The 24,683-nt window shown below is 27.9% G+C and overlaps 4 protein-coding genes across 4 annotated transcripts; 3 read left to right on the top strand and 1 right to left on the bottom strand.

Annotated features, from left to right (window-relative positions):
• The first annotated feature begins 3,012 nt into the window (after nucleotides 1–3,012).
• On the top strand, nucleotides 3,013–5,801 carry LOC132948733 (acyl-CoA Delta-9 desaturase). Its single transcript, XM_061019358.1, is given in 7 exon segments — nucleotides 3,013–3,234; nucleotides 3,402–3,506; nucleotides 3,509–3,653; nucleotides 3,756–3,886; nucleotides 3,950–4,155; nucleotides 4,212–4,394; nucleotides 5,452–5,801. Coding segments are annotated over 7 exon segments (1,194 nt in total). The 5' UTR covers nucleotides 3,013–3,129; the 3' UTR covers nucleotides 5,771–5,801.
• Nucleotides 5,802–13,310: 7,509 nt separating this feature from the next.
• LOC132948436 (dynein axonemal assembly factor 1-like) lies at nucleotides 13,311–15,260 on the top strand. The gene is made up of 4 exons (XM_061018888.1): nucleotides 13,311–13,444; nucleotides 14,547–14,638; nucleotides 14,798–15,019; nucleotides 15,091–15,260. Exons 1-4 carry the CDS (start codon nucleotides 13,392–13,394, stop codon nucleotides 15,258–15,260), a joined length of 537 nt encoding a protein of 178 aa, XP_060874871.1. The 5' UTR covers nucleotides 13,311–13,391.
• On the top strand, nucleotides 15,108–18,661 carry LOC132949365 (dynein axonemal assembly factor 1 homolog). Its single transcript, XM_061020224.1, has 4 exons — nucleotides 15,108–15,233; nucleotides 16,780–16,878; nucleotides 17,124–17,188; nucleotides 17,284–18,661. Exons 2-4 carry the CDS (start codon nucleotides 16,792–16,794, stop codon nucleotides 18,446–18,448), a joined length of 1,317 nt encoding a protein of 438 aa, XP_060876207.1. The 5' UTR covers nucleotides 15,108–15,233; nucleotides 16,780–16,791; the 3' UTR covers nucleotides 18,449–18,661.
• A 1,890-nt stretch (nucleotides 18,662–20,551) lies between these two features.
• LOC132948435 (uncharacterized) lies at nucleotides 20,552–24,111 on the bottom strand (the record flags this gene model as incomplete). Its single annotated transcript, XM_061018887.1, has 7 exons — nucleotides 20,552–20,683; nucleotides 20,848–20,946; nucleotides 21,439–21,865; nucleotides 21,999–22,096; nucleotides 22,186–22,284; nucleotides 23,551–23,621; nucleotides 23,979–24,111. Coding segments are annotated over 7 exons (1,059 nt in total), but the record flags the coding sequence as incomplete, so codon positions are not given.
• Between the last annotated feature and the right edge of the window lie 572 nt (nucleotides 24,112–24,683).

The raw sequence follows: 24,683 nt of genomic DNA, 5'->3' as shown, positions 1-24,683 counted from the left end.
TGGGTTTTAGGGGTGTTTTTACTCAAAACCTGTTTTGACAAAATCAATTTTGTTTTTTGTTGTAATTAAAAAAAAATTCTCGTAGAGATTTGAAAATTTCATTAAATATTTATACTACTCAAATAGCTTTTATTAGAAATGATTTAATTTTCCAAATATTTTGGATCTTTTAGAACTATTTATCTATTAATAGATGTATGCAATTTTCTACTTTTTTAGTTTATTTTTGATTAATGTTTGATAAAATATTTGTTTCAGACCGAAAAACCTTGGCAACTTACTACAAGGTTCCTTATAAGTGTTCTTACATCAAAGTTTTTTATAATCGTTTAAAGTTGAATTTTTTACAAAATTTGTAAGAATCACAAAAATATGTAATTTATTTTGTAGGTAGTTAAAAATGCATAACATTTTTAATTTTAACAACTAAGGCTTGACTATTATTAGAACAATATTTGTCACTTGTTTTTTAATGAAAATACAATAAAAAATTAAGTGAACAGCCACATTCATTTTTAAGAGTAATTGAAGTTCAAATTTCAATTCAAATGTATAATGTATAACGATATCTATTCACATTTCTCAGCAACTTAACGTTTTTCACCATAACTTATATTATTATTTCATAGACACAAAAAATAATTTGGTTAATTTTAAGCTATCTATAAGTTATAACATTAATTTATCACCCCGTTATATAAGGTACCTACGTCAGTATTTATAATAATTAATAACAGCTACAAAATTATATTATAATCAGGGCCTCAGGACTTAATGAATTTGCACATTCATATTTATTATAATTATTAATCTCTACAACATATATGATTTGTTTTTGGCAACAATTATTTCAACCTACCGTTTACTATTTAGTATTTTCTAATGGAAAAATAAATTACTAATAGCAATAATATAATAAATATATAATAAAATATCATTAAAAATGTAGGCTAACAGACTGTATCCACTTAGAATCGTTTTTCGTACCTAATTCGCATATACCACATCCTTTACAGCAACTTACTCAATGATGAATACAGTAGTACACACTACGCCTACACATACACACTCGACAGCTACATTAGGTACAGTAAATCATCTTCTCCATATTTTAGAATAACAACGTAACCAAAATCTTTATTATTCATTTAAATATCAAATTATTGTATATAAGATATACGATATACGATATAGGTACGTGATTTGAAATTCAATCTCTAAAATAAAATTGAATGCATTTATGTATTTTTATATTTTTAAAATGTTGTATGAAACACATAGGGATTTTTACTGGCCTCGTATTAAAACTCCAAACTTTTTTATTTAAAAAATAAAAACTAAAAAAAGTTATAAATTTTAAATACCTATCTATAATTTAGATATAGATAAATAAAAGCTAAAATATTTTGAAAATTGAATGATGCCTATAGACAATTTGATTATTTAAATATTTTATGACAATTATTTCAAGTAGGTACTATACAGTTTATCATTTTTGATTCACAATTAAATATTAAAATCAATTTTGTATTTTTGTCTTAAATTGGTATTTCATAAATATTCCCGGTTTTTTTCGATTATTTTGAAAACTACCATGGAATTTTTACCCTGAAGTACTTACTAGATCCAATTTTCTACCAGAAACCACCCTCAAAGTTGAAGATTGAAGCATTTTTACTAACCCAAATGTAGATGACGGACATAACAAAAAAAAAAAATAAAAAACAGATCATTGTAAATCCAATACATTAATCAGAGGCTCAGAATCTAAAACATACACGGACGGACAGCTTGATTGAATTAGGTATGACACAGTGTCATTGACACTAGTTACTTCTAATGTTATTACATCCATACTTTCTTACTTATAATGGTAATATATATATATTTAAAAGGTGTTTAAGCGGCCCTTCAGATTATTTTATAGTATATAGGTACCATAAATAAAATAAAATGATTTGGATGAATTATTTAAAATTAAAAAATATATGTCAAAGAAGTTTCCATTTTTAGATATAATTTTAAATATTTCATTTAAGTTTGGTTAACAAAGGTCTGTATGTTATTATCATTTTTATATTCTTCTTGAGTAACTCTATAAGTATAGTAACTAAGAAGTAATATGTGATACCTATACTCTATAGACTATATTAATATGATGTGTATTGTTTATGGAAAACAACAAATTAACATATTAAATTTGGTATTCATTTAGTCTTGAAAATAATATAACAATTTAATCCATATATTTTAAATGCAGTGTATAGATCTGGTACTACATAGGTAATATCTCAATATCTCATTTGTATTTTCTATCTATATAGATATTTTTTCATATATAGTTGCATTATAATACATGCAAAATAAAATTCTTGTTAACTAGTACCAACTAAAATGAGTATAACATAAATTGATCACTTTCATTAAAAGTCGCACAATTTTAATGAGTTTGTTAGAATTCCAAATGCGTTAATTGCCATATAGCGATTGTCTTTTCAGCATAATAGTGTACCTATTGTTATGTACTGCTGTATTAGTACAGCCATTGATTAAATATTTAATTATTGTATATTTAATCAATGGTATAGCATCGGTAAGTTCTGGTTTTTTTCGTCATGAGCATATAATTATTATATAAACAATTATATTATATGTATATATTAGGCACATTTAATCATATAAGCATAGTACTATCATTTCCGTCATTTCAACAAATGCACTAGGTAATAAATACACAATGTAAGAAATAATTAAGAACCCAAAACTGAAGATCTATATTACAATCATTGCATGATACAGGTACTGCAGTTGTTCGTTGATATGTGTGCTTGTATCTGTTATAATATCATTATAAACATATTTTATTTCAATGTAAGACTAACGGGTAAATATCGTGTAAATATGTACAGTAGTGTACAGTACAGGATTTCCGGGATACATTGATTTCATATATTATTGTAGTTGTCTGGTAAATCAATATCACTTGACAACATAGGTACATATTGCATATTATTTAGTCAAACTATTGTCCAACCGAAATAACAAGTACAATATATTGAATAGGTACGCATAATAATTACTATGCGACAAACGTAGACGCCATACTATAAATCTATTCTATCAAATCGTATGTATGTAAAACCAACAGGTCGACGAATACGATTGACCTTCAAGAGGTGCATACGTTCGCACAGTTGTTCGCCGGACTTCGACGAAGAATTTTTCAACATTAAGGTAAGTACCTACGTTTATTTAAGGTAAATCAATAAATTATACTCTACACGTTTATGCTATACAAATAACGAATCATATTTGGTATATGGTATATTTTATAGATATCAATTTCTACGGATGCTTGTATTTAATTTAATTATACATAATTTAATTATTTTTTTTGGCAGAAATGCGTATCTGAATTAGTATCATTTGACATATCGATCTCAACATATATTTTAAATAAAAGGACGTGCATAAATAAAAGTTTTAAAGTCGGTAATTTTGGTCAGACCTATTTATAATGGCGGATAAGGACACCAGAATACCGAGAGAAACGCGATGGCCAAGTGTTCTTTATTATTTATACCTTCATTTTTCTGCTTTGATCGGACTCTACTTCGTAGTTTTCCAAGCTAAATGGACTACTATATTTTATAGTAATTATTTAGATTTTACAGATAACTATTCATATTTGTATTTATTTATACTACCTTGGTAGGTAACCTATTTTAAATAGTAAATTGCAATCATTTCCATAGCGATATGTCTTGTCTATGTATCTGTCCTCGGCTTAAGTGCTGGGGCTCATCGATTATGGGCACATTTAAGCTTCACAGCCAGTACCGTGCTCAGAGGATTTTTGGCTTTTGCACAGACTTTAATATGTCAAGTATGTACAAATCATCAAAATGTTAATACATACGATATCCTAATACAATAATATTATTTTCAGGGATCACTTTACGACTGGGTGTTAGAACACCGATTGCATCATGCGCATTTTGGTACAGAAAAAGATCCTTTTAACCCACACCGAGGCTTTTTCTATGCCTATTTTACAAACAAATTGGTAACAAGTCATCCTGATCATGAGAAATTGTTAAAAACTATTAATGTCAAAGATTTGGAGCAAGATCCTATTGTAATGTGGCAAAAAAGGTAAAACTTTCCAATTAAGTTTTCATTAATAATACTATTTGTATGTTTTGCTTTAGACTTTATTGGTTGCTGGCTCCATTGTTGGTGATGGTCACCGTGTTTTTGCCGTCTGAACTCTGGGATGAGTCACTTATGTGTTCAATTTTTATCGTTGGATTCCTCAGAGTCACCGTATCGTTACATTACAGTTGGATTTTAAATGCAGCCACCATAATTTGGGGACTAGAACCACTTAACAAGTAATTTACAAATTTACAATTAATACATTTCGTACTATTAAATTATTAAAAAAGCCAACAAAATATACCAATAAATCAACATAGGTATTTAATTTATTAAACTATAAATAGGTAGTGAAAATTAATTTAATTTCTTATGTAATATCTATATGGTTTTAATATGTTGTGCTATAATATAATTTATAAGTTATATCTTACAACATATATTATAACTTATAACTTGCAACTATAAAAATAACTTCAGACGCTCATCGAATTTATGCTCTATTTTTTCCAACCCATTTTAACTTATTTTTTTTTAAATTTAAAATTGTTATATATTTTTTAATCAATAATGTATTGTGTAGGTAGTATGACGTACTATGTACCTATAATACCTATTGTATCTACTGAAAATAAAACGAGCCATATAAGTATAATATGACGAATGATGACATTACAGTCCATGAATTTTGATTTATTTATTATTGTCTATATGTATACACTGTATACACAGTATACATATATCTATAAACAATAAACATAGCCCATATTAAAAGTACAATATTGGCAGAATTACGGCGTTTTAAATTCTTTATCTAATACCTACTTAATGTCATATACCTGTATATACATTAACAAATCCGATTATTATTTCGTTCAAATTTAAACTTAAGAGTAACGTAAGCAATAATAATACAATTTCCTACTATAAACAAAATTTCCAAACTAACATGTAAAAATATTAAAATAACATCCAATTTTTTAAATAATCATATTAGTTTTATAAACTGAAAATATGGGTATATTAATTATTTGGTATTTAAGTTCCTGACAGCTATGGGTACTGATTACAAAATAGGTACTTACAAATGAAGTTAAAAATATTTAAGTAGTTATTGGTTCATAAAATCATATAAATTGATGTATAATAGATACTATGCGTTACCGTTACCTGTTATTAAGTCTTAAGATAAATAAGATGACTCTTATTAATATTAACCTTGTCGATGAAAAATCTGACTTTACCTAAACGGTATAAACTAGATTTAAATTAAACCCAGTTTGTTTGATACAGGTATTCTATTCAAACAAATCTGGTATTCGTCATAAACAAAAGCCTGTGGCCTCAATACCATTATACGTTACCGTGGGACTATCAATGTGGTGAATACGGAAATTATAATCACGGGTGCATTACGGCTCACATAAGAGTGTGGGCAGCATTACGATTAGTGACCAACTTGAGAACAATAGATACCGATGGAATGAGAAAAGCTATGATTGAGGCGGCCAGCACAGGACAAGAATTCAACCATTGTGCAGAAAAATATGCGTTTGATCCAAATCTTCTTAAAATAAAATGTGAATTAGATTTAGAAAGGATACCTTCTTGATTACAATTAATATATATATTATTATAATTTATCATTTGTTCATCTATAATATGATTAAGAAAAATGTACCTACTTGGCTACTTACTACCATTGATTATAATAACTCAAACTTCTATGTTTGATTCATTGTCAGTAAAACTTAATTAATTAATAATTAGGTATGGTTTATAATCGATGGTAATAAATAGGTACTATACCTATTACATACTAACCTATGTGATTATGAATAAAAAAAAATATTTTTTTTTAAAGTTACCTAGGTAATTATATGTTAATTTATTTTACTAATATTGCGTAAAACCATAGCCTAAGGGCTGAGTATTTTTATTAACATATAAGAAAATAAATTAAATACTATGAATCACCAAACTAAATGCTATAATATTAAATAATAAATCGTGAACAAATTTGATATTAAATTTGTGTATAAATATTTAAAATATTGGTTTAAAATTTTGGAATACCAAATTTAATAAATATCAGTTTAGGTATTAGATTTCTTATAATATTTAATTGATACAGATAATTTGTATACAAATTAGAAATATATAATACTTAAAGACGTTTAAATTATAAACTATAATAATACGTTTATCAAATAATAATTAATCAACCAACATTAAATTAGGTACCTATATAATAATAAATTAATAAACTTACTTCCTAACGATTATTGTTAAAAAATATTTCAAAATGGATATTAAATTCTTAAAAATCATGTATTATTTTTTAATCTATATAATTATGTTTAGATAGTTGATTCGTTTTTGTTCTAAGCTCTAATATCATTGTAGGGGTAGGTAGTTAGTTAATTATATATACGATTATATTCCAGACTCAAGTACAAGTTATAAAAAACAAGTTGATAGAACAACTAAATAATAAGGTGTGTGTTTACAGTTAGCAACAATTAACCGTTGGGTGTACCTAATACAAGTTAGTATTTTAATGTAAGTAAGTAATAAATAATAATAAATTTAAAATAATTTATAAATTATGATTTTATAAACGACCGTTGCCAGTAGGTATAATATCAGCCATGACTCATGAGTCATACTGCTATTTATATTTTATATGTATGTATTATGTTTTTCAATTACAATAACAACATTTGGAAATAATAAAAAATACTTATAGTTCTACAATAATAAAACTGTATTAGGTACGTAATAAAGTTTATCAAATTATATCAATATAGGTACCTAGGTATTATATAATATTATTGAGTATAAGTTGTATTAAATTTAAACTTAATGATAATACATTGTTATTGCTTATTTAATGTATATATTATATAGCATCAAACAATATTAGTGTAAGTACATATTAACAAATAACAATGGTCAACAAATGTTCAATGTCGCATTCAAACTTTAAAATTTTTATTACCTGCTGTTACCATACTATGCATTTACTATTAAGATATGTTTACCTCGGAATTCGTTTCAAAGCTTATTGGTAATTAATAATTATAGTTCTAACAAATTACAATAATACCTACGATTGTGATAATACCACATACAATTTTATATGTCGAGTATCGGCTATTAAATTGGCATTAATTATCTTAATTTATTATTGTACCTATTCAATTATTAGGTACATTAATATCATACATCATGACGATACATTTGCATCTCAGACGAAACAAATAATAAATCACACTGTACTGTGTACTTTAAAACCATATATATTTTTGTTAACTTGATAAAATTAAAACCGTAGAAATATGGAAACACTCAATCACTATAGATAATGTGTAGAAATCCAGAAAAATATTATGTAGGTTAGGTTAGGTCGAGTAATCAGCTATTAAATTGGCATTAATTATCTTAATTTATTATTGTACCTATTTAATTATTACATTAATATCATACATCATAACGATGCATTTGCATCTCAGACGAAACAAATAATAAATCACACTGTACTGTGTACTTTAAAAACATATATATTTTTGTTAACTTGATAAAATTAAAACCGTAGGAATATGGAAACACTCAATCACTATAGATAATGAGTAGAAATCCAGAAAAATATTATGTAGGTTAGGTTTGTTTAACGTTCAAAGTTTCAAATGAAAACTATTAATTGATGAGCAACATGACCTTCTAAGTTCAAGTTATGTTTATATACATCGATATATTAGTGTATATGAATATGATTCAGGCAAAACTCCTCATTAATTACATTCATTATAATTACCTATCTATTGACCTTTAACTAGACTTCGTATCTATGTATATCGATGAATATTTTTGATTGTCATTTTCATAAATACTTCCATTGAACGATTTTTTGATTACTCTGCATATCATAAAGACTATTATTATCACAATAAGTTTGTATTTATTAAAAACTTTAATTATACAATAAAATTACAAGTTGAATATGACGTTATATTATAATATTACATATTTACATACCTCCTATTATAATGTTTGTCATGTCAATAAAAATACGTTAGTTGTTTAAAAACTGTTTTAATAGTTACAGTAATTATACTTAAATAAAATATATTGTTGTTAAATCAGTATTAATACATTTTGTTACGTATAATCATAAAAAAACATTTACTAAAAAGTAGAAAAATATCATCTTATGTAAGAGACGTAACTTGTAGCTTAAGGCGTAGAACCTTTCGATTTTCGTTTATCAAGACATTTTGTTGCAATTGCAAAAGTATATTTAGGAATTAATCAATTTATATAATTTTTTTTGGTAAGTCGTCATTTTTATAGTATAGTATTATAAATTTGTAAATACTTGCGAATTATATCGACTTATAATTTTAGATCTGATGAGCGGAGAGAGTTTTTTTTTTGATATGTGTGTGAATGATAAGTGGTTGAAATAATGATTAAATTTTCAACTTAAGTAACTTTTGTTGACGGGAAAGTGAATCTGGTTGATGCATTTGAGAGGTCAACATTGACCGTTGACTCCTAAAACCGCACACTTGCGATAAAATATAGGACAAAACCGCACACTTTTGGTAGGTTAAAACCGTACAATTTTTAAAATTGTTATATCCAAAAACCGCAATAGTACTTTATAATATATATGTACAATATTTAAACATTTAAACAAGTGCTCCAAAAAACAAATGTAATTTTATCAAAAATCAAAAATATTACTATTAGATATTTACTAACTTGTTTTTGTTTGTAATTTGAGAATCGAAAACCGATAACCGCTTTTAGTTTTGGAATGCTGGAAGCGGTTATTGGCTATCGGTAATCAAGGTAAATATCTAAATATTAACATCAAAGCGGTTACCTCGTATTTTCAATCCCGGTTTTATAACCAAAACCTATTCCCGACCAAAAAAATTAACGGTTTTTTCGTGGAATTTAATACTTGAATTATGTCATGAATCATGATTACATTATAATTTAATTTAATTTTCCAGCTATTTTTAAATTTTTTTCCCCAATTAATTGCCGTCAAGTATTGCTTATCTGTTGTGAATATCACATATATTATAGGTATAAGTGTTTAACTATATATTATAAATACTGTCATAAACGTCGTCGTTCATGATTATTTTTTTATTGATCTTTGTTTCTTAGAAATATACACATTTATATACAGTGCCACAATTTACTATATAAGGTCCCCCACCTTCCAAGTTTAATTTTAAGCAATTTGTTTCAAAATTGTTAGGGGTTTATCATATTATACTTTGTTTTGCATACATTTATAAATAGTTTTGTATTAAATTATGACTCCCAGAGCCCAAACCCTCCTGGTTCTGCATTCGTTATTTGTAGTGTTTGCTCCAAGGGTCGATCCGAGGGCTAGCGTAGAAGGGCATGGACCAATTGCGCCTAAAACAAAATTTGTATTTTAGGGTCAGTCTACCAATTGCGCCTCTTATATTTTACGGTTAGTACACCAATTGCGCTCTTTATATTTTACGGTCAATATACCAATTGCGCTTGTATCCAAATTAACCTAGCGGCTACCTTCAGATATAAAAATATTGTTGTTCGATCTAAGTCCATCAACATCAACATAAAAACACCAAAATTCTTAAAAATTAAAAACGTTTTTATTGATCAATAATTGATTACTGGTTATAATATTATATTTTATAACAGTATCGGGAATTTTATCAAACGTCGTGTTATTATTATTGTAAAAATGTTTAAATGTGAATTATAATACTCCCAAAAATCATTTATTTGTTCATATATATTTTTACTATTTTTTTAATTACAATTTAATTTTGAATAATTGACGATCAAACTTGTGATCAGTGTACCTATTCGTTTATTTTTATTATATTTATAATTACAACTAACTAATAAGTTTTCCTTATCCTATATTATTTTATTGTTTAATTTGAAATAAACTTATTTATTTATTAATATTATATTATGTAGGCATTTGATACTTGGCGTACTTACCAGAAAATATTTTTTTAAAACAGCATGTTATTATTGACCAAATGTATTATTTTACTGTAGTTGCCCTGCTATTAATATAGCCATCTTATTACTTTATGATTTAACCACCTATTATTTTATTTTAGTTTAGGCCTTAGGGTCAACACGTGACTTATATGTCATGAGTTAAGTGCTGCCCTTAATTCATGTGCGGTAAGTAGTGCTAAGGTAATACAATTAACAGAAATATTATAACCTATTATACAGAAAAACCAAAAATAAGGAACTTCACATAGTTTGTTTTAAGAAATTACGGGTCGACATTTTTACAGTCGGCATAAATTAAATTATATTTCAGTCACCAAATACTTGATCTCAACCCCCCGTAAAAATCGTATAACTCCGGTCGAGCATTTATTATATAATTATAACTGACTAATAAGTTTTCCTTAGGTAGTGTAAAATGTATAAGCGCAATTGGTCTATCGACCCTAAACATTTTAGAGCGCAATTGGTATATCAACCCTAAAATGTTTAGAGCGCAATTGGTATATGAAAAGGTAATTTTAAGCGCAATTGGTAAACTCCCGCGTAGAATGCTCGATCTGCAGACCTAGGTTTTGGGGTACTATAATATATACAATACAACTAAAAAGTTCCATGTCAATGTATCACTCTTAGTGTTATCGTAGAAAGTTATTATATTTAATTTTGGTTTTTTACAGTTATAAATAAGAAAATTATAATAATAACATTTTTTTATGCAATTTATTTTTTTGATTTATGAAGATCGCCATTATCTTGATCATTTGTTTTAAGCTTTAAAGCAGTTTGAAAAAATAAATAATAAATATTTAAATTGAGGGAAATCGACCAAATTAAAGCATATTAAGTTTTTGATTTTGTAATATTAGTTATGTTATCAACCCACGAATGGCCTGAATAAACTGTTTTAAAAATATGATAAAAAAATTGAAAAAAGTTATTTTTAAAAACCGGTTTTAACCAGTAATCGATTACCAAAAAAACCTTGTCAATGGTTTTTAAACGATTAACGGTTATCATAGTGTTTGAAATATCTTTTAAGAAACGGTTACCGGTTACCAAAATATCAAAATTAAACAATAACCGGTTACCGGTGTTCAAAAAATGTCGGCTCCTACCAGAGCTGATTACCGACTTTATTGATAACGGTTTTAAGCCCTGGTTATATTTCTTCATTTTTTATTACATTAGAGATTAAATGTAGGTAGGTAATATAATATTATATTTATTTAAACAATTTTAGTTTTTACTGAAATAGTTTTATAATTTATAATAATATACATGACATACGGCTATAAACATAATATGAACTGTGTATTTCTTTTACAAAAATATGTTTTTTTGTGTCAGTCATTGTCTCTTGGTGTAAAAAACGCCCAATACTTTTCAAAATATTTAGACTAATTTTATAATTTATATCACGATCCTATTATTACAAGTATATACGGTACGAGTTAGTTAATAATAATAATTCAATAATATTACAATAATTATAGCCTTAATAATAAATTATATATTTCTGGCAAAAATTAGTTCAACTTACCTCATACGACATAGGTATTCATAGAAAAATATATTACCGTCTCGCCATAAATGTTTTTCAATCAGTATATTGTAAAATCCTTCGGTTTTTCTCGACAAAAACATCTGGTGGACTTCGTTTTTTTCAGTTGTTAAAATATATTGTATTATTGTATTATTTTAAAAACTTTTTTTGTTTTTTTGTCATAGGCATACTTGACAAAAATAGGAGAAACACACTTGAAACTGTTCAAAATACACCGAACACTAAAGAGTGAACACTGAATCAATTACCAAAAATAATCAGTGCTCACTAGGAAATGTAATGTTAAATCCCCTACCAAAATAGAATAATATTTTGATCGATTGTAAATATTATTTAAAAATGTAATATTTATAGCCGCGCCGTACCGCTGCGCGGTTGTATAGGAATCTATATTTTGGCATGCGGTTAGAAAAACAACAGAGCGGCTGGAATTCAAACCGCGCCGCGTTGCCGCGCGTCTCTAGACACGTACATAGGAATCGTACCTTAATAGTAACATAAATAAATTATAAAATATCCGCACAGAAACAGTCACCCCTTCTTTTCTTGCACTAGTTTACTTAATTCTTAATTGTTCATGTTCTGATGTTCAATGGGGTGATTGTAAACTCTCCCAGTTTTGTTATACCGCGTTTGATGCACCCGCAATAGTAGGTACTTCTACATTTTTCATTTCACAACAAATTATTTAAAAAGCGAGCATATTATTGCCCGTATGACGAGGTTAGCCAATGATCATCCGTAACTTTTTCTTTATAGGTCCCGGTGCCAGTTTTTCAAGATTTCCACAATTCAATAAAATTTGAAAATTAAATTTTATATTTTAGCTGCCCCTCAATTATATGACTTTTCCACTTATCTACTACCCGATACCTATTTAGAGGGGGGGGGGGGGGGTTGATAGAGTGTATTATATCGAAAAATATGACTTTACAGGAATAACTCTCAAGCTTTGTAGTATTGTCGGATTTTGATGACTATTTTTTTATCTGAAAGAAGAAGACTTCCTACTGCCCGCATCGATCTCTGATTTTGTATTTTATTTCAAATAGTTGTATAAAATAAAAATTGTAAAAAAATGCTTTTTATCTTGTATTTTTTTAGACATATTATAAAGTTTGAGAATAAAATATTGAAAAACCGAGATCGCTGCGGGCTGTAGAATATTCCCCTCTGACAATTAAAAAAAAATTATGAAATTGGACAAAATGGCAACATTGTATTCATTTATCATAATATACTATATTGAATGTATTTTTTTCAGTTATCTTATACCATTATAATAAATTGTAACTTGCAGGGCTTATGCCCATTTGTATTTAAAAAATAAATAAAAAATGTATAATATTTTAAGGTTTAACCATATTATTAAAATCTACGTAACTATGTACTCGTATAGTCGTTTAGTAAATATTATTTTCTATAGAAACGGATCTGTTTCATTTACCCTATGATATTACTATCAGTTATAACTTATTACTATGGATACAGACGAATATTATCGATTAAAACATTATATTCACTCTGGATTCTAGAACTTGACTAAACATAAAAAGCACTGTAATAAAAAATATTTGTAAAATAATATAAACACCAATCATAAGTAATTATTGGCAAAATGGGAAAAACTGATGAATTGAACGATTGTTTTCATAAACGTCTCGAGCCTGGGTACGTTACAATTAATATTATATTACACTGTATTATATTGTATTGCATTACTATTTAATTGTGATTTATTTATCCATAAAGATAAATTGCTGTTATATTAGGACGGTTAGTCAGCCTATGATATTATTAAATATATTTGATGATATTATTGTGAATAAAGTAATTGATATATAACCTATTTACGGCGAACCTCGTTTTACATTTTAAATACTTAGCTAGAACAGTTGAACATTTTATACATTTTTAAAAGAAAAATCGTTTTTAAATATGATGAATTTTGTCAAAATTCGAAATTTAAATGCTTATAAAAAATAATTGTGCCTATGTATTTTATTTTTAATATTTTCAACTGCTATTGTAAGAGTATATCAGGAGCCTTGTATTAAATTTTCACGATTTTTGACCCAACAAATAAAATTTTATTGCATTTGAATAAAAAACTAAAAAAAATTAAAAACTGAAAATGTTCGTTAACAGCTCAAATAACGAGTCAAAATACTTTCAAAATTTTATTATGTATAGAAAATACGAATATTAACAACTAGGTATTGAAAATGTGATGTATCTACGGTTATTATTTTTAATGTTACACCAAAAACCAAAATCGATTTTGTCAAAAACTGATTTTGCGTAAAAATTATTGTTTTTCCTTAATTTTTATGTTGTTTATCCCGGCGCTTTTGAAAACGATTGGGCATTTTAAATTTTTACCTTCCGAATACACCAACTAGATTCACTTTCCCATCGAACAAGATATTGTTGAAGAAAATCGAAGTAGTTTCACTGCCCCAAACGGCAAAGACAGACACAAGAATATATATAATAAAAAAATAAAAAAATATAACACACATCATTGTAAAATCAATACATTCATCGCTCCACTCAAAATCTAAAATGTATTAAATACATAATATATGTCAAATCAAGTGATAGAGCACCACAATCCAATTTTAATTAGAGTATAATTTTTTAAATGTAAATGCTAGCATATAATAAAACAATGTATAATGTATTTTGCACTAAATGGAACTATCATACTTTGTTTTTATTTTAATTAATAAAAATATGAATAAATAAAATTAGATATAAATATAATTTTCAGAATGACAAAAGAAACGATCAAGGAAAGTTGCAAACAAAATAAATTGTACTTAATCCCTAGTCACAATGATGTACTGTATCTTCATTTTAGAGGTATGTGAAAAATATGCTTACTGCGTAGATTACGCATATTATATATAAATGAACCATGATAATTATTTGGACAGACATTTCTGCCCAGCTCTTTAAATAAGTCTACAGATATGTGGCTATTTGTAATTAATATATCTAATGTCATAATGTTATTTCAAGGATTTTCAAAGATTGAAAACTTGGAAGAATATACTGGGCTAAAATGTCTGTGGTTAGAAAACAATTGCTTAACGAACATTTCTGGACTCGACAATCAAACAAAGCTCGTCGGTTTGTACATGCACAACAACGCAATCTCCAAAATCGAAAATCTTGATTTCTTGATCAAACTCAACACGATAAATTTGAGCCATAATTTCGTTAAAATTATTGAAAATTTAGGCAAGTCATGCAACAGGCGAGTTTAATTGAAAAATAATAGTTATTATTATTTTTTTTTTAATGAATTTCAGATCACTTGCAGGACCTAAATTCGTTGATTATATCTCACAACAAGCTTTCTACAGCGAGCGACATTGCTCATTTGGTCAACTGTAAAACCTTGTCTATACTCGATCTTTCATTTAACTACTTAGATGATCCAGAAATCATTGATGTAAGTCGCTATTTAGCAAACTACTAAGTACCTACTAACTATAGTAACTATAACTAATAGACAATAGTGCATAAAATATTCAATTTTAGATTCTGAGTGGAACGATAAATGTATTGATTTTACAATGATATGTGTTTTTTTTTTTAAATTTTAAAATTTTATTTTTATTTTTGTACAGCAGAGCGACATCCACTTATCCACATTTATTTTTTTATTTTTGTGTCTGTCATCACCTTTTAGGACAGTAAAAGTGCTTGGATTTTCTTCAACAGTAACTTTTCTGATAGGAAAGTGAATCTAGTTGGTACTTTGGGGGGTCAATAGTAAATATTTCCTAAGAAAAGTTAAGGGAAAACGGGAATTTTTACGCAAAATCTGTTTTTGAGAAAATCGATTTTGATTTTTGGTGTAATTCTAAAACAAATGACCGTAGGGACATGAAATTTTGACTGAATGTTTATAATTGCATTTCATATACACCATAACATTTACCAAATATTTTGACTTATTTTGAGCTGTTTACGGACATTGTCAATTTCCATTTTTTTTAGTTTTTTTTTCTATAAATATCAATAAAATTTTATTTGTTGAGTAAAAAAGCTTGAAAATTTAATAGAAGGCTCCTAGGTTAGGTTATAAAATTAAAAATCCTTAATCACAGTTTTTATTTATAAGCATTTAAAGTTCAAATTTTGACTAAATACGGAAAATTCACGAAAATTAGCAAATTATTTTGAGTTGAGAATTCATAAAAATTTTTCTCTTTAAATCTAAGATTTGAAAATGTAATATAAGATTACTCATAAGATCGTACTACCTTTATCAACAAAAAATGTCTACAAGAAACTTAAATTACATTTTTATGAGCGTCCGAAATTTATATTTTTACAATATTTGATATTCACTCATTTCTCATGTAACAATTTTCTTATTTTATTGTAATTAAAAAACGAATAACTGTAGATACTTGAAATTTTGACTGAATGTTTATATTAGTATTTTCTATACACCATAAAATTTTGAAAATATTTTGACTCTTTTTGAGCTGTTTACGGACATTGTCAGTTTTCAATTTTTTTAGTTTTTTTTTCTATAAATATCAATGAAATTTTATTTGTTGGGTAAAAAAGCGTGAAAATTTAACATAAGGCTCCCGATATATCATTCTAATAGCAGTTGAAAAATATTAAAAATACATAGGCACAATTTTTTTTTATAAGCATTTAAAGTTCAAATTTTGACAACATTTATCAAATTTATAATTTATTAATTATTTTCTAGTTAAAAATGTATGAAATTTTTAACTTTTATGGCTAAGGATTGAAAATTTAAAAATTACTTTATTCACAATAATATCATCAAACATACTTGGAAATATCATAGGCTGACTGACCGTTTTAGTTCAGAATCGTTTTTCTTATACAATGATATTATATCATTGAATTCAAATTTAACACTATCCATTATAGTGACCCACTTGTAACCTACTGTACAGCAGAGCGAAATCCTCTTATTCACCTTTTTTATTTGTTTACTTATTTTATAGGTTTTTACCAACATGGAATCTTTGCGCGTTTTGTCTTTAACTGGAAATAGCGTGATTTCGAAGATAAAAAACTATCGGAAAACATTAACTATAAAATGTGTAAGTTGTAAAATTATGTTAAATACTAAACAGTATATAATATCGTTTTATTTGTTTGTAGTAGTAGATAGCTTCGTTGCTCAACTTATATAACTTATGTTTTTGTCTTTTACAAAATCAAGTGGAGAATATTATACTCAAGTAGAAAAATAATAAACGTTTTCATACTTTATTTTGTTATTTGATAAACATACAATATTTTATATTTTATTTGAGTAAGTCGAATATTGTGTTTATCTTTACAGAAAGAACTTCGTAATCTAGACGAGAGGCCAATATTCAAAAAGGACCGTTTGTGTGCTGAAGCTTGGTGAGAATTAATTATAAATTTCAGTTAAAAACAATACTTATACCGCAGGTACCCACTTAGGTACAATAGTGAAATACGTTTTTTTATATATCCAGGAGTACGGGTGGTATCGAAGCGGAACAAGCCATGAGAACCAAATTAAACGAAGTCGAACAAAAAACGATTTCGGATTCCGTAAACGCACTAATGAGTATGCGTCGAAATAGGAATGTACAAATTACTCCGTCAGCCTTCGGGGACAGCGGCCATTGGGAAGGCGTCGACGTGAGAGATTCTACGGACAGTTTGATCGTGTCCAAAGACTATTACAATGAATGCGATTCTTCAGACGACGATTCCACCGACGACGGATCGTCCGTCAAAGACGCAAATCCATTGGTACGCGAAATCAACGGTAATAACGATGGCGGAGACGGCTCTGCAGCTGCTGACGGTTCTGTTGATCGGTCGACACGCGACAACGTTGGCCATAACGATAAAGGCTTAAGTGACGCCGAGAGTGACATCGTAGATTACCCGCGTGATCGAATGCCTGCTGGTGACCGGAGTACCTGCATCACCACGGTGGACTGCAGCAGCGGATACATCGATACAGGCCACCCCCCGATCATCACTGTCGCAGAAGATGGTGACGAACTTGCAGAACGATTAGATGAAAAATGTGAACACTTCGTCGACAGTAAAACCGACGCGTCTCCGAATAACGTCGAGACGAACAATACTGTAGAACCATCTCTTGAACAGTGTACCGATGACCGTTTATGTTCAAACGAATCGGCCGAGCTGACGATTGAATATATCGAAAATGAATTCGTTTCTGCAGAGATGAATTACGCGAATGACGAATTAAATCCAGATGAAAGTGGAAAACTTGACGACGAGAATAGTAACAAAAACTATAACAATAAGAATGTGGTAAATAATCATTATCGAAATGTCGGCGGTTCAATCGAAATTAACAACACATTAAAGGACAACGATTCTGAAACGTGCAAAAATTCCGATTTAAATGAAAGACAAGGCGTCGAAGGTTTACCTTTATTATGTTCAGAGCAAATTATTAACACTTCACAAATATTATACGCAGAAAGGTCACACACTCTTGACATAATTGGTCATGATAATGCCGAAGAAGAATCAAGTTTAACTACAACCTGCAAATCTGATCGAAGTGAAATTAAAGCAATTCCTATTCAACTTCCATGGCTGTTGACACCTCAAATAAAAGAAGAGTTTCATATTAAAAAAAGTTCTGAATAAAATCATCAAAAACTGATTAAAAGATATACACATTTTTGTAAAGTATACTAAAATAAATTATATTTCATTTAGAGCTTTGGTTAGTTCTATAGTTATTAAATGTAATGTTATAAAACTAATCTTTGTTTTTTGAAAAATTAACAACCGTTACTGAACATAACGCACCAAAGCAATAGTATACATTTGTTTATTTTCATTCTATATTAATTAATATTTAAATAAATACCCATGTTCTTACAAATCAAAATAATTTCATTAACAATAAGATCAGTTTAAATTAAATATTATTATATTATACTAGCTGCATTACCAGAAGTTGCCCGGAAAAAAATTGTGATCGTTCAACTCATTTGGGTGTAACACGCAACACGCCGCAGTAGGAGCAATGTCTTTTTAAATGTAAATGATATTATATTTTAATATATAGTCATCCCGACCGGGCGTTGTCCGTGAGATTCGCTTGTGATTATGCGAGCAGTATTTTATCAGGTAGGCAATCTAACTGCGGTAGATCGCGGACCCCGTGTGGTTTGTACGTAAGTGTATAATTTAACTCTAAAGTATCAAAGTTATACCAAATTTGTGGTTTTTACTTAATTCAACCTACAACGCATTAAATACAATCCAAAAATACAAAATCCTAACCTTACCTAACCGTACTAAAATAGTAAAATCCGATAAATAAAAAAACCAAACATTCGTATGTATAGATAAAGAAGAAACACAAACAAGTAAAAATAAGAAAAAATAATGCAAAAAATTGGTCCACCAAAAAAGTTGTTTAATCTTGAGACATTTTGTACTAAAATTCATAAGCACATTAGTGCCACTGCGCCAACAGGTATTAACAGTTATTATTATTAAAACCCTTTTTAAATTAGCCTATCTTTTTCCCAGAGGTCTAATCTATCTCTGTACCAAATTTCATCACAATCGGATGAACGGTTTAGGAATACATCAAGGACACACAAACATTCTTTTTTATATATTATACAGATCATTTTTATTTGTATATATATTTGTATGCATAATATTTGGAATGAAAAGTTTTTAAATAGTTCTTATATTCTTTATTATTTTATCTACCTACCAGTAGTTTGTATTTATTTATTTTTAAAATTTTAAATTTATACGAACTATATTATGTACAATTATATACCTAATTATTAAAGACTGGATTTTGAATAAAATGCATATCGCTATTTTCAACATCATATACATGCAGTCAATGAGTGTCCATAAATCATTACTTATGATTGATTAAATATCAACATTTTATACTGTATATTTATTATTTTTGCATACTCTGACGTTAGTGCATGGATTGCATATTTTTGCATATTTTAACAAAAAGCATACAAATAGGTAGTTAACCTAACGGTCCAAATAGGTGTTGAGGAAAAAAAAAGATTATATTATGTAAGTACGTTTATAGATCAAATATTTTACGATTCCAAGAATTACATTTTTCGTACTTACTAAAATGTTATTTGCTTGGTTTACAATCTTTTAACGATTGAATTTAATAAATTACATTTTTGTACTGCACATCTCAATATCTGTGCCATAATACATATGTTATACATTTTACTTTTTGTTTATACAAATTTTAAAAAACTTAATAAATAATTAACACTGTAAAATTAAAATTTAATAAAAATTGAAATTTAATCTTGCATGTTTTGTATTTTTTTCTTGTCTATTTTGACTTTTTTTAGTGTATGTTTTTTACAGTTTAAAATTTATATAAATCCGGTCTTTACTAATTTATGTAAGCAGGAACCTAGTCCAAACATTAAACTCAAAAATAATTGTCTTTTTATATTGCTGTTGAAGTGTTAAATAGTGCTATATTGTTGATCCATTATTTATAAATTATATACGTATATGGTCTATATTTCTATAAGAAGTATGACGTTAGGGTGTTTCACTGCCGGTTGTGAAATAGTTATACACCAACACGCCTCGTGGCTCATATACTGAGTATAATGAACAGTAATTTATTGCTATAGTGAATAGTGATTAAAGATGGTATAGGTACCCAAGTTAAAGTTATAGTTTCGTGATTTCATCATTAAGAGTTGTTTAACTTTATTAAAACATTTAATCAACAGAAAAATATTTTTCCTTGTCGACATTTTCTACGTATTTGTCCATGAATTGTATATGGAGATTATTTGTTATGTCTTGATCTTTCTCGTTTCCAATGATCTCGCGAATTTCTTCCAATTGTTTCTATAAATTGGGTTGGTTAGTTTTATTATTTTACTCTAAGTATCTAACCAAACCTATAATGTTATGTATATTATATAATATATAATATATATGAACTATGAACATGTATATATAGGATGCTAATTGCTAATACTTATAGTATTGCTTAGTATACTATTACTCACAGCTAATAGCAAAACAATTTCTTTTTGGTTCTCGTTGGGCACCGTTAACTCATTATTTTCATTCTCCAATCGTTTTAAGTGCGAATAGATAATTGATAACTGCAATATTATAGACATTTTAATACTTCATATTGATTGTTGACATAATAATATTGATATATCGCTAAAAATCTATGATATGGACATGAAATTCGATAATATTTCGATACGTATAAATAATAATAATTTAGGCACATACCTACATACACTGCGTATAATAGATGAGCTATATTGCGTGTTATATATACTTTATACGCAGCACAATAATTATTAATGTTATTTTATTAATTATATGTAATTAAAAAAAAACCTGATAAGTTTTCAATAAAGGCGATTAATTACATATCCATTTTCCCTATGGTATAATAAATTTTGTATCTACCGCTTATACGCACAAATGAATACCAATGAATTAAACCACACACGGATTCGATACAGCCGCGTATAGAAATTATGCCAATCATCATCATCATCATCATCATTATCGATAATTGATGTCAGTAAATATTAAACGTATAAATTATAATTTATATTACTGTATATAGTGTATACCATATCGGCAATGTACTTTTCGATGCGTGTCATCATTTCCTGTTGCAAATCAATGCAAAGTTGTTGATCGGCGTTGCGCTTTTCCAGCTCATCGACTTTAATGGCTTTGGTACCCACGTCCGCCTTTAACTGGTCCATTTCACTCGCGTTCTTTCTGATCTGCTCTGTAAAGTTCCGTTGATCTTCGGTCATCTGCAAATAATATTGATTCTTCATATACTCGGACAGCTCCATTATTTGTGTCATGATTTTTTTATTTTCACACGCCTCTTCGACAGCGGTCTCCAATCCGTTTACTGTCACATTAAACTGGTTGACATGGCTATGGATTCCCACCATTTTGTCCACAATGGTTTTAAAGAATACTACATAATCCAATTCGTTTTTTATTTTCCGGTTGTGTATTTGTTCAATTTCTTTTTGAATTCTATATTTAGGTAAATGTAACGAGAACGTCATAATTAAAAATATAATATAATACCGCGATAAAAACGATTATTTAATATATTATTATGCATAATATGAAATATGAATGGGATATAAATACGTAATGTGCATACTTGTCCATTTGATCTTTGACCGTTGTTATCTGATCATTTCTAAACTTGTATATGTTGGTAATTAACTGGACTTTATCCGCAATTAACTCGTTTTGTATCTAAATAATATTTATTATAAGGTATTAATTATTCTAAAAACGTAATGATATCCACAGACTGTCAAACGCATGCACAGCGTATAAATAACCTTTAATCCATCGAACTCGTTTTCGATCGCCTTTAATTGCATTTTATTCTCGTAGTTCAATTGTAATCCATCGCCACTGTAATGATCTACTATTTTCCACTGTATAACGTCGGAAAAATATAATAGAAACAAACGAACTAAATACATTCAATGTACATACCTATTGCATAATTTTTCTGCACGAGTAATTGCAAGATTCTGTGGCGTATTTAGGTTTTTGTCATGGAGGGAGGGATATGATTTTATCCAGTAGCCCCGCTTTTAAAGCTAGAAACCTTAAGTTAGGACTCCGAAAAACTGTGCATATTACATACCCCCCAATTATATAAATCCCCTTAATCCCCCCCCCCCTTGTAAATACGCCACTGCTAAGATTTATAGATTCTTAGTTCTTACTATTCCTATACCAGCGGTTCTCAACCTTTTTTGATTCATGTCACCTTTAGTCGCTAGAATCAAACACTGCGTCACCCTGACATCAAAATAATACTCTTAACTGTATATTTTAGAATTTTTCTTTTATTAAAAAAAAAATACAGTACGCGGAAAAATAATAAGTATACACTTTATTTGAGTTGCTGAGTTCAATAAACATTGACACTTTAAACTTTAAATTGGTTAAATTTTGTTAACTGTCAATATGTTAAGATGGCCACTGTTAAGATAAAATAATAATGTGAATTTTGTTCTGAATAATAATTTATCAGTATTAAATTAGTAAAATTTACTTACGGCGTTTATCCTTAGTAAATAAAAGTATAAACAGCTTTTATTGCTAAGTGATAACATAAAAGTAACTTTTATTCGTACAATAAGCAAATTAATAATACTTTTAAATTATTATTTCATTGCATTCCTCGTCAAAAAAACTGGTGGCTATGTTTTATACTAAATCAAATAGACTAATAAATAATAAAGATATAGTAAAACATAAAAACCTATAAACAAAAAAATAGCTAATGGCCTTAGTTGCCGGGCTCAAGATCAAAAAAAAAAACAGATACGAACTTTGAGGTATTATATTATTATTATATTATTACATATTTACATGACAGCGGCGGCAATAAATAACAATATGATTTTTTTTAAAATAATTAATTATTTTTTTTTCCTTTTCCCGTGGAGATTTTGTGTAACCCCGCGGTTGAAAACCACTGTCCTATACACAGTGAAAGTTTAACTGTTATTTAAAATAATATTACACAATAAATTAAGCTCAGCTTGTTATTACTGATTGTTGACAAAGATAGTAGGTATAATAGGTATATATATAGGTAAGTTTAACTTCGATATTTCTTATTTCTTGTACGATATTCTACTTTTCTAAATTGATATCTATATTAATTTACGGAACAGTTTTCGTACCTGTACATCTTTTAAAGAATCAGAAACATCACTAACATCATATGGTTTTCCGTTATTGAAATGCTCTTTCACTAAATCAAGTAATAAAATACAGAATATTATGTATAATGTATTATATTCTATGAATAATACTAATATACTATATATAATCATTAATAATTATTGTCTATAGTATTACCTAATAGTTTTTTAAAACTATAGTACGCGAGGCAAAAAGAGATCCGTGATCATTGCGCTCCGTGTGGCATTTTTTCGGTAGGACTATCTAAACTACTATAGCCTTACCGAAAAAATGCCACCCGGGGCGCTCTGAGCTGCACGGCTCGCTTTTCAACTCGTGTACTATAGTGGGGCTCACGCACCTAAATAACTTTTACACCAACGTGTTTAATAATTTATAATAAATTCTATTCAAATAGAAAATTTACTTTCGGGTTGTTTGAGACACTCGTTTGAATCTTCACGATTTCCTATGTATTTTTTAGTCATAGGATCATTTAACACGTCTTGCTTATTAAAAATATGTGATTCTTGTGGGTTATTCATTTCTTTGACACAAATATGTTAGAATTCTGATGGGAGAAAAATTCGGTTATGAAATTAGGTACAGGTATAAAAGTATTTCAAATTATGTACACTAAAGCGGATGAATGTAAAAGTTAAATTGCAATCATGTATGACAACGTTAACCAGCTTAAAGTCACATAAGTTGTTTCATTATTAAAATATTTCTTTAAATTTTATTCTCAACGCTTTTAAAATGTAACATTGTCAAACATAAAATCAATATTTGAGTTTAAATATAACAATACATTTCTTACCATTGACAGATATGTATAGTTAAAAGGCTACAGCACGGTTCGTCCAACAGTAAAAAAAAAAGTTATACTTATTCGAAATTAAGTGTTTATAAATTACAATTATTTTATTGATTAAATTTTCGTCGTTATAGAACCACAATCGTGTATATTTTAAACGGTTATAATAATTATGTATATACCTGAAGGTGCGTTTAATTACATTAAAAATTCTAATAATAATCCCTTTGACTTCTTATTATTTAGTCGTTGCTTCACGCATTTAAGTCATTTGATATTCAGGCATTCACCCTTTTGAAGAGCGCCCTAAATAGT

The sequence above is a fragment of the Metopolophium dirhodum genome, chromosome 7, assembly GCF_019925205.1.
Source record: "Metopolophium dirhodum isolate CAU chromosome 7, ASM1992520v1, whole genome shotgun sequence".
Taxonomy (NCBI): domain Eukaryota; kingdom Metazoa; phylum Arthropoda; class Insecta; order Hemiptera; family Aphididae; genus Metopolophium; species Metopolophium dirhodum.
Note: the sequence above shows the minus strand (reverse complement) of the source record. Positions and strands in the feature narration are given on the sequence as shown.